Raw genomic sequence first — 12,645 nt, 5'->3', positions numbered from 1 at the left:
CATTCCTCAAGCAGCTGAGAGAGGAAATCCACCTACATCATTGCTGAGATTGTAGCAAGGATCAAGAACAGAATACGTTTACCCCCTTGTGGCTGCATTTTGCATTTTATTGGCCAGAGGGGAGGCGGCCTCCTCTATGTCACCAGCAGTGCTCACAATTTCTTCAGCCACTCCAGGCTTGGATCTTGGGGTCCTGGGGGTGGCTGGGCATGTCGGGCATGTCCCCATCATCTCAGAGGGGCACTGGATAGTTGTAGGATGTGGCCTGGTCAATTATGGTGGCATATTTGATGAAGGGGCTAAGGATGGGCAGAATTGTAGCGAGGCCTCCTTAGTGAAGGATGCAACAGGCACTGGTTCCTTAGCCCAGGTATCCTCGAGGAAGGTGGCACCAGCTTATTTTTTTAAAGATGTTATTTTTAAGTAATCTCTATACCCAGTGTGGGGCTCAAACTTAACCCTGAGATCAAGAGTTGCATACTCTACTGACCAAGCCAGCTAGATGCCCCAAGAACAGAATACACTTTTAATAAAAGGACGCTATAGGAAGAGCCTGGAAGATACATTCGGGAAGTCAACTGAGCCACTGAGTGCCACAACCCCTGAGGATAAATGGTGATTTCTGAGAGCTAAGCCCAGGGAACAAAGATTACCTGAATAGGTAATACAGGCCAGATAACTATAGAGAGCAGTTTCAACCACTTGAGTACTGGCAATGGAACTTAGAAATTGGAGGATGCCACTTCTCTAGGGACTGAGATGAGAGATCTTTATATGAATTGAAAATTCAGACAGGAAAATTTTGAATGAATTTAAAATAATGATAAACAGTGGGGTCTAGAAGAGACTTCACAAACTTTCAACATTTTAAATCTCATAAAATATTTGCCACAATGTATTTCTAAACTTTCCCTTAACTTTACTTGAGTGCCTCCTGACAGTATACTAAGTTGGATGGCCTCTGAGTTGGTTTAGGACATTCCTTCCTTCCTTCCTGAAGTCTTTTTAAGTCTTCCCCCTTTCCCCCCCCCCCCCCCCCAATGATTAATAGGCATGCCTTATATATGTCACTTATCACACACATATTATAAGCTATATTGCCAAGAACATTGATGAAAAATATATTCTATGCCAGGCCATAAATACTAGTGGAAAGAATGGAAAAAGAGGCAAAATGCCCATGTAGTAGGGTGGAAAAGACATAAGCTTTAACTCAGATTTGATTCCTGATTCTTCTAACAGTGAGACTCTGGGCAAGCTCTTCAAGCTTCCTTTTCTTTCATTATAGAATATCTATACTCTCTGCAGTATGGCTGTAAGTATTAAATAACATATAAATTGTTTACAGTGCCTGGCACATTCATAGTAGGCATTCACATGTTCTCTTCCTCCTCCCAGTGTCCAAGTTTAAAATACATATCGTCAACTGTACTTCCATAATAAAAATTTTTAGAAAGGACATCTTTTTCATAGATTATCCATGATAGAGTAAAAGGGGCTGATTCCAATGCACATATAGTTTTAGGAATTGAGAATGAATTCCTACCATGATGAAAAGCCTTTTTCCCATCTAGACTGACACTGTATTCCTAGATCTAGTAGACCATATGGGGTGTCAAATACCAAAAGTTTAACAGTGACCACCTCTGTAAAATGATAGCTACAAGGATGAACAGAGAAAGGGACTTTCATGTTTACATAATTATGTAGTGTGAAAATTTTTATAATGAACATATATTGCATGAATTTTTATTATTATTTTTTTTTAATTTTTTTTCAACGTTTATTTATTTTTGGGACAGAGAGAGAGCATGAACGGGGGAGGGGCAGAGAGAGAGGGAGACACAGAATTGGAAACAGGCTCCAGGCTCTGAGCCATCAGCCCAGAGCCCGACGCGGGGCTCGAACTCACGGACCGCGAGATCGTGACCTGGCTGAAGTCGGCCGCTTAACCGACTGCGCCACCCAGGCGCCCCAAATTTTTAAAATTAAGTTTGAAAAAGGATCACCACTTGATTCACAAACCTAAGTAAGAGTGAAGATCCTTAGAACGAAGCCTTGAAAGAGAAATGCTTTCCTTTCTTTCGGGCTGGGAATGACAAAGACCTGGTCTGGGGAAATGGCAGGAAGAAGGAATCTTCTTTTGGATGCCTTCCATTCAGTCCCCACCCATTTCATCACTATTTTTCTTTTTTTTTTTTTTTTAATTTTTTTTTTAACGTTTATTTATTTTTGAGACAGAGAGAGACAGAGCATGAACGGGGGAGGGTCAGAGAGAGGGAGACACAGAATCTGAAACAGGCTCCAGGCTCTGAGCTGTCAGCACAGAGCCCGACGCGGGGCTCGAACTCACAGACCGTGAGATCATGACCTGAACCAAAGTCGGCCGCCCAACCGACCGAGCCACCCAGGCGCCCCTTCATCACTATTTTTAATTCTCATCTGATAAGAAAATTCCCAAGGACTTTCTGCAGGTTGTTTGTGACTTGGAGTTCTTTTTCAAAGCAAATTATTAGTATGACTCATTGGGTTAGAGTGCAGAACTGTCAAGTGAGCCTGTGGTAAATGAGGAGATCCCCATTACCTACCACAGGTGGACAGGTTGTCTGCTGGTATCTTTACCTGCATGCCAACACTCAATCTAGTGACATGGTCTATGAATACAAAGAGGCGTGATATGGCAAGAGTGGTAAAGACTCTGCCTGTGACAAAAGACAGGTAGGAAAAGAACTATTACAATAGAGATAGTGCCAGAGCAAGGGAGAGCAGATTTGTACTTGGTCACTATACCTCAAGTGGAAAAAACATGGGCATAAAAGACCCTAAGAAGAAGAGGGACAAAATGCCAGCATGTTTCCCTTGCCAGGAAGGGCACAGGATGCAACCAGATGTTGCAATCATCTTCTTGAAATTTTCTTTAAAATACCCAGAAACAAGAAAAACCATGTACTAGCAGTAATTCTAGAAAAGTTGCAGTGAGGTATCCACATAAGAAGACACCTCTATCCAACATATATTACTAATTTTTGGATTACTGGAGAGGTCAAAGAATAACTTTTTTTTTTTTTTTTAAAGCATTTTGATGGTTTAACTACTTGGTGTTTTCCAAGTTGCACTCAAAATTGTCAATATTTACTTTGGTCAAATGAGTAAGTCTAGATACATATATTGGAATGCCAATTCCAAAAATCATATGACAGAATTTAAGAAGGCATATTATCAATACTCTCACTCTATTCTCTCACACAGACCCAGAAAGGTTAGAGGATTCCTGGAGTCAGTCCCATCAGATGCTATTAGAGCTAGAATTACAATCCCAACATTTTGGGTCCTAATTCCATGTTGTTTTCACAGCCTGAAAATCAAGAATAAGTCTTCAAAAATGTGTGTCATCGAAAATTTTTTTTTAGCTTTATGGAATGTAAGTGGCCTTTTCTCTTTGAGCTGGTATTTTATTTATTTACTTACTTACTTAAGAGAGAGAGAAAGAGAATGCACAAGTGGGGGGTGGGGGTGGGGGGAGTAGACGCCATGCTCAGCAGGGAGCTGGATGTGGGCTCAATCCCACACCTGGGATTATGACCTGAGCCAAAGTCAAAAGTCGGATGCTCAAGTGACGGAGACACCAGATGCCTCAGCAACTATTTTAAAAGTTATTTATAAGAGGCTTCTTGCTGGCCACCCCACAGCCTGCAGTCACATACTCATCACTGGTTTGATTTCCCTTGAATAGTCTATCCACTATCTGGGTCCCAATATCTCCAAAATTCCAAAGCACTCACCTGATCTTTGACTCCCAGGTCTCTTGGTGTGGCCTACTTGAGTAGTATGTATTCTCTAACCTGCACTTGTTGCTTTGTACCAGCATTCCCAGTATCTGTGCCTTGTCATCTGATCTGCTGTTGCTCCCTGTCCCTGCACAAACATCTAAAACCATTCTTCTTTTTAGGGGGATGGAAGGAGGGCTTTTGATGCATTCAATCAATTCCCTTCCTCAGTGGTTTTCCTATTGTGACCCTGAGCAAGAACATGATAAATTTCTTTGGGGAAGAGGCTCAAGACATCTTCCTTCCCCTCTTGTCAGCTGTAAAGCTAGAATGGAAACTGTCTGATGGTTATTAGAAATTCACTTAATCGCATGAAGATCTCATCTAAAAATAAAAGCCAAATACACGTTTCTTTGTTTTTGCGTATATTTACAATATAAATATTAATTTGTTTTCAAAGTACATATTTTTTTTTTAACAATTTGCAAAAGTTATCTAGCATGGGACAGCAATTTAATGTAAAGCTTCTGTAGTAGCAATTAAGGAAAAATAGAACTGTTTTGGGAGTAAGGAGTTCTAGAAGGAATATGAATGGGCATAATGATCTGAATTTGCAAAGGGAATGTGAAGCAGCTTAGTCCACGTTGCACTGCCAAAAACAGCATGTTACAGGACTAGTATGTGAGATAGCAACCAGGATGGGATATTGTAAAAACTAAACCTTGGAGATATAAAAAGTACACATGCTTGCATAGTGCGTTAATCTTAAAGAAGCTCAACATTTCATTCTCATTTTCAATAAATTAAATGAATAGTACTTAAAACACATCACACACAAAATTAAAGACTTGTGCATATATTTTGGATTTCAACATTAATGTCAAAAATACATAGTATGATTTTACATAGGATTTGTGCTACATTAGAACACTAGAGACAAACATCACTTGAGTATTAAGGAAAACATTAAATATTAAATAACTGAGAAATAAAATGTGTAAACACTAATCTAATTGGGGAAGGGGGGGTTGCTATTGCAACACGTCCAATGAAGTGGTTTCAACAGTACAAAATGGATTAGGACATGAGTGTTTCCAGTCTACTTGGAATATGTGGATCTCATTCCAGGAATCCTTTAATAAAAACTGGTCCAGGATAACAGGAGAGGATCCACCCTCCTGGATGTTAATTGGTGCACTCCGTTCTATGCTAATTTTTACTTTCAAACTTGGGTACTGAGCGAACGCTTTAAATTGTCACTCCTCATCAACATCTTGGTGAAAACTGAGGGTTTGTTGGCGATTCAGTGTAAGATTTGAGTTCATACGCAGCACCGCTATCAACTTCCATTGACTTTCTAGAGAACAGGAGCCGTACATCTCTATGGAGGTAGATCTTTCCAGATTTAGAACTCTGGAACCTAAACAAACAAAAAGATGCATTATTTCAGGGAATGAGTCTTTAAAATAAAGTTCAGTAAAATTTGAAAGCAAGAAGGAGTCTTGCTACCAATATTAAGAGTAACTGTTTAACAAGATACTTAGTCTTACATTGCTAAAGTATGTGCTGCTATTTAAGTGCCTCTTCCTTACTATTCCCTAAACATCCCATACTCCCTTTCCTTCTTACAATGCCAGAGATATTTTTTTATTTACATAATCTCTACATCCCACGTGGGGTTCAAACTCATGACGCTGAGATCAAGAGTCACATGTTCCTCTGACTGAACCAGCCAGGTGCCCCAGAGATGTTTCTTATTTCTATAAAGCTTGTTTCACATGTGATCCTTTTTTTTTTTTTTTTTAAATCTCTGACACCATAACACATGCACTTTCCCTTATCTACAATGTCAAGTTTCAGTTCACATCAATTATACTACATTTGGGCTTTGCAGCCCTAGCATCTTACAGTCACACAGACTGCCTTATTTCATATAACTTGCCCTCCCCCAATTGTGAGTACATTAAAATGGATTCCACACTTGAGAAGTCACCACAGAAAATAATCAACTATTGAGGACAATTACTGCTATCATCAGTAATGGCTAGCTAATAAAGCCTAATCATCATTAAAAAGACAAAAATTTGTAGTGAAATGAAAATGGTTATCAATACTGTATATGGAAGTGTATCTATTCCCTGCTAATACCTGTAACATAATACAGGGTGCTGGAGTCTTTTGTCATATAAACTTTTTTGTGCTAATCTCTCTGGTTTACCCTCTGCATAGCAGAAATACTCTTTGGGTTTATGAATTTTATTCCTAAATTAGCTGAAAAATCTGGTGGCCAGTTTTATGTGAGCTGAATGCCAGCTCACTCTTTCAATCTGTCTGAAGTTTTTTCACCTTCTCAATCTGAAGGAGAAAAATGAGAGCTTTGGGAAGTATACCATACTCATACATATATATGGTATACTTCCCAAAGAGGTTTCTTTACAGCATTTAAAGTATCTAATCACTCTGTGGGGATTATATAAAAGCTGGGGTAGTTCATGTTTACTTTGGAGAATGTTGGTTATTTATGGTGGTTAAACTTTAAGAGGAATGGTATCAAATGGAAGTTTAGAGAGAGTTGAATCTTATCCTAGCTTGGGCTGGGATCTATTCTTATGGTCTGCTATTTCATACCATTTCTCTTTTTAAAAAAGTCTTCAGAGTCTGTTTTCAGGTTTTCATTCTCACAATCTGTATACATTCACATTAGGCTCATGTCAGGTAGTGTAGAGTTGGGTTTAAAAACATTGCTCCAGGGGCGCCTGGGTGGCGCAGTCGGTTAAGCGTCCGACTTCAGCCAGGTCACGATCTCGCGGTCCGTGAGTTCGAGCCCCGCGTCGGGCTCTGGGCTGATGGCTCAGAGCCTGGAGCCTGTTTCCGATTCTGTGTCTCCCTCTCTCTCTGCCCCTCCCCCGTTCATGCTCTGTCTCTCTCTGTCCCCCAAAAAAATAAATAAACGTTGAAAAAAAAAATTTAAAAAAAACATTGCTCCAGTTCAACATGTCCTTAGGATGTAGAACACCAGACGGAAGACCCCAGGATAAGCAGTACTATGTGGGAACCCATTAATAGACTTTTTCAAGTATGGGGTTAAGTGGACAGCTCAGTCTTCATGTACTCCTGATGACCACAAGGCAGATCTCTTGAAAAAAAGCTGGCAGTCACCATTAGCAGCAGATTAAAGAGGTCTTCTGCCTGCGTCCTGGATGAGAGGTGCCTCCTCCTCATGAATAGGATCTTTGAAGTAAGGAGTTAGGCTAAAATGAATTACTGTCACTGATGTGGTTAAGAACTTACTATAAATAGCATCTGAAAATTACCAAGAACAAAGTTACAGGCAAAAGACTATTCAGCTCTCTCCCAACCAACAGATTTGCTCATTGCCTGAGAACTGCACTAGGATTTCAGGGCCACAACCTTACCCCAGGATACTGGCAACACAGACCTCAAGGGCAAACAAATGGTTTTTCAAAATCTAGTGCTGTGACCTGGGTAGTACAAGTTAGAGGAAAGGTATTTCTGATGGAATTACCAGAATATAAACTCTATGAGAAAAGAGATTTTCACACTGCTGTTTCCCTAGTACCCAGAAACATACTCAACACATAAATACTTGTTGAATGAATGAATGAGGGTTAAAAACTTCCCTGCCCGATACAGTAGCCACTAGCGACATGTGGCTACTGAGCACTTGAAATGTGGCTAGTTCAAACTGAGTTGCCCTGTTAGTATAAAGCCTATACTTGATTTCAAATATTTAGTGCAATAAAAGAGCATAGAATAACTCATTCATAATTTTTATGTTGATTATATATTCAAATTACAACATTTGGGTATGTTGGGTTAAAGGAAATATATTAATCTTTCCTGTTTCCTTTTTAAAAATTTTTTTTATTTCAGAGAGAGTGTGAGTGGGGAAATGGGGGTAGAGAGGGAGAGGGAGAGAGAGACAGAGATTATTAGGTGGCTCCATGCTGTGCTGAGCATGCAGCCTGATGCAGGGCTTGATCCCATGACCCCTGGGATCATGACCTGAACTGAAATTAAGGTTGGACACTCAACTGACAGAGCCATTCAGGCACCCCAATCTTTCCTGTTTCTTATTTTTTTCTATCACTTTATTTTTATTATTTTTAAATTTTTTAAATACTTATTATTGAGAGAGAGAGAGAGACAGGGCACAAGCAGGAGGCACAGAGAGAGGGACACCCAGAATCCAAAGCAGGCTCCAAGCTGTCAGCACAGAACCCAACGGGGGACTTGAACTCATGAACCATGGGATCATGACCTGAGCCGAAGTCAGACATTTAACCAACTGAGCCCCCCAGGCACCCCTCTTATCACCTTTTTTTTTTTTTTAATGTGGCTACTAGAAAATACAGAACTACATATACGGTTCATATTACAGTATTTTTAAGATTTTATTTTTAAGTAATCTCTACACCCAACATTAGGCTCAAACTCACAACCCTGAGATCAAGAGTGTCATCCATACTCTACAGACTGACCCAGCCAGGCGCCCCCGTATTACAATTCCATTGAACAGCATTGATTTAGAAAATGTGCTTCACTGCCCCAGATATGTCAGAATTTGTTTTGATATAAAATATTTTACATTACATAGCTATAAATGAAAACTTCCTTAATTCAACAAGTAACAATGAATGAAGGAAGATATGCTCTGTGTTTTCTGCATCTTGGCATATGAAAAGTTTCCAAATTAAGCAAATTCCAAGGGGGCACTGGTCTAGAGTAACACGTGTTAAAATAAACAAAAAAATTTGGAGTTGTTCTTCTGAAGTAACATATTTTCATATTTATTTGAAACATTACCTCAGATGTATGAGGTAGCGCAATAACCGTTCTTCTGTATGTCGGATGTTCTCTTTATTAACGCTTCTCTTCATTTCTTGTTTAACAGGTACAGAAAAAGTTCTTTGTCGTAGGAATGTCTGATGATTAGCTGGCATATCTCGTAAGTCATATATTACAACAAACATCTTCACCACAGTCTTATTAGGGTTAAATAAGGTCTGAAGAAACAATATAAAAATTTTTCTTAAAAAAGTGATTTATTGAGTTGATGCAAAATAATTGTGCCAATAATAAAATAGACTTTTTAATAAGAAGTTAATCCCACTGGATATAATTTAGTTTTGGGAACTAAAGTTAACAACATTTTAGAAGTTTATGAAAAGATATTCACTATTTTAAAAAACAGTTCAATTTATTTCCTGTAACAAATCAAAATCTTTAGTCACAAATTTCATATTAGACAATATAAACTTTTACTCTTTGTTCAGATTTTTACAAATCCTTCCACTAAAGTAAGCAAAATACACCCTTACTGGATTAAAAAATTCCAGTTCACTTATTTCAAACATTAGCTTTATTAAAGTGTGTCAAACCCAAAGTACTCAAAACAGAATGTTAATTTTCATCACATTTTGATCATAAGTAAATAGAAATTGTTTTAAAATAAAAAAGCTAGGTAAAACTAGACTTTTTGGTATACTAGGTATGTATAGTTACTATAAAATTAAAAACATGTTCTAAAAAAAGAGACTTTTTCTTATTTGGAAATTTTTCCAAGTTTAGAAAATAAGGTGTATTATTAGTTACCAAGTAGACTAAATAATACTTCATGTTCTCACAGTTGGATTCATTTCAAAACTGTAGTGTAAAATCATCAATATTATAATAGACCAAAATATGTATCCTTAGTTAAGACTGAATTAAATTCAATTGATACTTGGCTATTAATAACCAGAGGAATATTATTTTTTAAAGTACTAATTTTTAAACAAGATCCCAAGCTGCTGATCTGACTTTAACCAAATTACCAACACATCAATAGGTAACTTGGTGCCCGTGCTTTCAGAAGCTCATCCGTGGCACTGGACATCACTCACTGAATCAAAATGAGAAATATATCAATATTATGATCCAACTTTTGAAATCTAGTGAGTCTTAAGATTAAGGCTAATACATTCAACAACCACAACAACTAGCAAGCTAAAAGTTCAAACCATGTTGATAAATAATTAAACTATATAAGGAATGAAAGACACACCTAAATTTCAGATTTAAAATTAATCATTAAAGTTGGTAGTCCTCAAACAAAGGGGTATGAACGTGCTGCCTTGGGATTTATGCCTCATTATTATGACAACTGATAGCTAGCTTTTCTATGCTTTCACATGAACTACATAGCCAAGGGCAAGAAAACAAGATGATTATCACTCTTTCTAGTTCAAGAAATCCATTTAACATAAAAGTCTTACTTTAATATGCAATGATTCTTCCTCAGTGAAATTATATATATACATATATATATATGTATATATTGCAATATGTGCACACAAATGTATCAAATAATACCATGTTTCATCCCTGTGTGATGTGAACTAAGCAAATGTACAGAAGACTCCTTGATGTATTTGAACAATAGTGATGAGTAAAAGTGGTCTGGTGAAGCATTGATCACATTGAGGCCAAAAGGCATAAAAAGGCTTGTTGAATTAGACCAGATCCTGAGTATAAGGAACTTAGCTAGACTTTTTGTTTTTTTTTTTTTTAATTTCAACTTTCTTGAGGTATAACTGACAAATATCAGTTAGATTCTTGTCAGTCTGCTAGAGCCAGCTTTATAATATACTTTTGGGCATGTAAGATTATCCTGGATCTGACTTGGAGATGAACCCAATTGTAAACTGGCCTTGATATCAAATTACTCTTCTGAAAAACCAAGACCAACGATGATGAAGGACTGCTTTGGGCTCAAGGAATTCTCCTGAGCCAAAACTAGATCAACACCTATACCAAAAGGAAAGATGCTTTCTCTGCCCTCACATCTGTCAGACTACATTTCTACTTGGTGTAACCATTTTAGTAGGTTAATTTAGAAATTATTACACCAGGGATAATATAATTTTGTTTCCCAAGTTTTCCTGCCAAAGCAATACTAGCATTTGAGGTTTCCTTTTAAATAGGTCAATCTCAGTCTGACTAACTATATTAAATAAAAGGAACTAGTAAAATTCTAATTACGTTGAAAACAGCTCTATTTAAGTTACGTAAACTGTCATATACTATTTTTCTAAAGCATTCACCTTGATTAGATTATTAATGTTTTCCTTTTATGGAGGTCCCCACATGGCCATTCCTGGGGCAGAGCAGGGAAACTCCAAAGAAAGCTGCAGCCCCACTGTTACTTACCAAAGTTGTTGCAGCAGCAGTAGCAGGAGAAAGGGCTAAGTTCTATATGTATGTGAGAGAATGATTATTGCAATTGTAGACTATAAAACACATACCACTTGTATTGTTCCTGAAGGAGGTACTCGATAACCCCTTTTACCAAGGGACTCTAAAGTAATCACACCCTTGAAATAAAAGAAGACAAATTGAGTACAAACTGATGCATATGTATATGAAAGGCTAAAATAAGTATAATAAATCATGTAACTTCTAAAATTTTAGAATTCTATTTGTATGCAAAAACATTCCCATGTATCAATAGATACATTCTGAGTATGAAATATTGAGGGTCCCACCCAAAAGGAAAAAATTTACTGTTCTTCCTGCAGATGTTGAAATAAATAACATTACACTGTTTGAAATTTCCATTAAGATATACAATATAGAAGTTCCTTAAAAAGGAAATACAGTTAGAAGACAGGATTATTTTCTTGTATCATGTGGAAAGAGAGAAATGAAAAAGCAACTAATTTATTGTTCTTTGGACATACAAAAAGTAAAGAATGCAGAAGGGTCTAAGTCTTAGTCAATAGTGAAGTAAATTCTTTAGTCAGTAAGTTAAATTACATATATGGATTTCTGACTAGAGATAGACCAGCATAATCAGCATCACCTATAAACTTGTTAGAAATGCACAATTTATGGCTTCTCCCTAGATCTATCAAATCAAAGCTGTAGTTTTAAGATCCTCCAGATGATATCATATGTACATTAAAGTTTAAGAAGTACTATACTTCCCTATACTAGAGAACATAGTTTTCTGAGAAGGATGTTCTAATCACTACAGAAACCCAAACAACGGGAAGCATGTATAAATTAAAACAAGGAAAGCTAGAATTGAATATATGCAAGTTTCTAGAGAACTAAGATGACCAAACGACCACAGGTGGTAACTGTGATATTTAATTCTTAGAAAGGGGGCTGTTTCATTGGTTTTAACTGGGGAAATAGTTTCAAGTAGTTAAGTAGAATAAATGCATGCTCTGCATTTCATATCCCATCATTTTACATTGTACATGACCAAACATGTTAACTGAAGTAAATATAAAACAGGACTGTCCCATCAGACATTTTTTGCTGGATTTGTAAAGAAAGACCAGGGTTGGTGGGTAAAAAGAAAAAGTGCACAAAGGTGAAAAGGAAAGCCAGACTCTGCTATGTGAGTCAAATGCCATCCTTAGACTGTTAAATTAACATATTAATATTAGGAAATGTTTGTGGAAATGGGCACTGAAAGGACATATGTTGTTCTTGTCTAATGTGATTTACCGCGTGGTCATTTAAAACATAAAAACAGCATATTAACAAACTGCATCTCTAACCAAAATAATAATGAAGCTTTAACAATTTCTTATGATCTGCTTTATGTGAAAAAAGCTGTGGCATATAATGCCCCTCCTCTTCCTAGTTCCAGGAAAAAAAAGTAAAATATATCCAAATAATAGCTACCTTTCATAATCACATTGCTATAGGCAATACATTACTGTTCTTTCCTTGCCTCCTTCCCCTAAATACGTATAAGAAAACTGGTGGGGCAAAAACTACTACTACCAAGCCTATGCTTATTTCCTTTGATACATACAATTCTAATAGTTTTCAGAACATGGTAGCAATAATTAAATCAATT

General features: G+C 37.2%; 1 protein-coding gene and 1 pseudogene across 8 annotated transcripts in view; both read right to left on the bottom strand.

The window, feature by feature from the left end:
* Window positions 1-152: 152 nt before the first annotated feature.
* Window positions 153-3,937, bottom strand: LOC123583635 (annotated as a pseudogene).
* Window positions 3,938-4,607: 670 nt separating this feature from the next.
* FAM214A (family with sequence similarity 214 member A) overlaps window positions 4,608-12,645 on the bottom strand; it is a 116,723-nt gene continuing 108,685 nt past the window's right edge. For 7 of the 8 annotated variants that reach the window (XM_045449702.1, XM_045449703.1, XM_045449700.1 and 4 more), the window contains 3 exons: window positions 11,075-11,143; window positions 8,595-8,794; window positions 4,608-5,187 (listed from right to left, as the gene is read on the bottom strand). In XM_045449702.1, the coding sequence (XP_045305658.1) occupies window positions 5,034-5,187; window positions 8,595-8,794; window positions 11,075-11,143 (423 nt within the window). In that variant the 3' untranslated portion in view covers window positions 4,608-5,033. Of the gene's footprint in view, window positions 5,188-8,594; window positions 8,795-10,979; window positions 11,144-12,645 lie in introns of those variants that run through there. The other variant, XR_006704692.1, reaches the window with a different exon arrangement.

This window comes from Leopardus geoffroyi, chromosome B3 (genome assembly GCF_018350155.1).
Source record: "Leopardus geoffroyi isolate Oge1 chromosome B3, O.geoffroyi_Oge1_pat1.0, whole genome shotgun sequence".
Lineage (NCBI taxonomy): Eukaryota > Metazoa > Chordata > Mammalia > Carnivora > Felidae > Leopardus > Leopardus geoffroyi.
The sequence above is the reverse complement of the archived record's forward strand: the minus strand, read 5'-3'. Positions and strand labels throughout refer to the sequence as shown.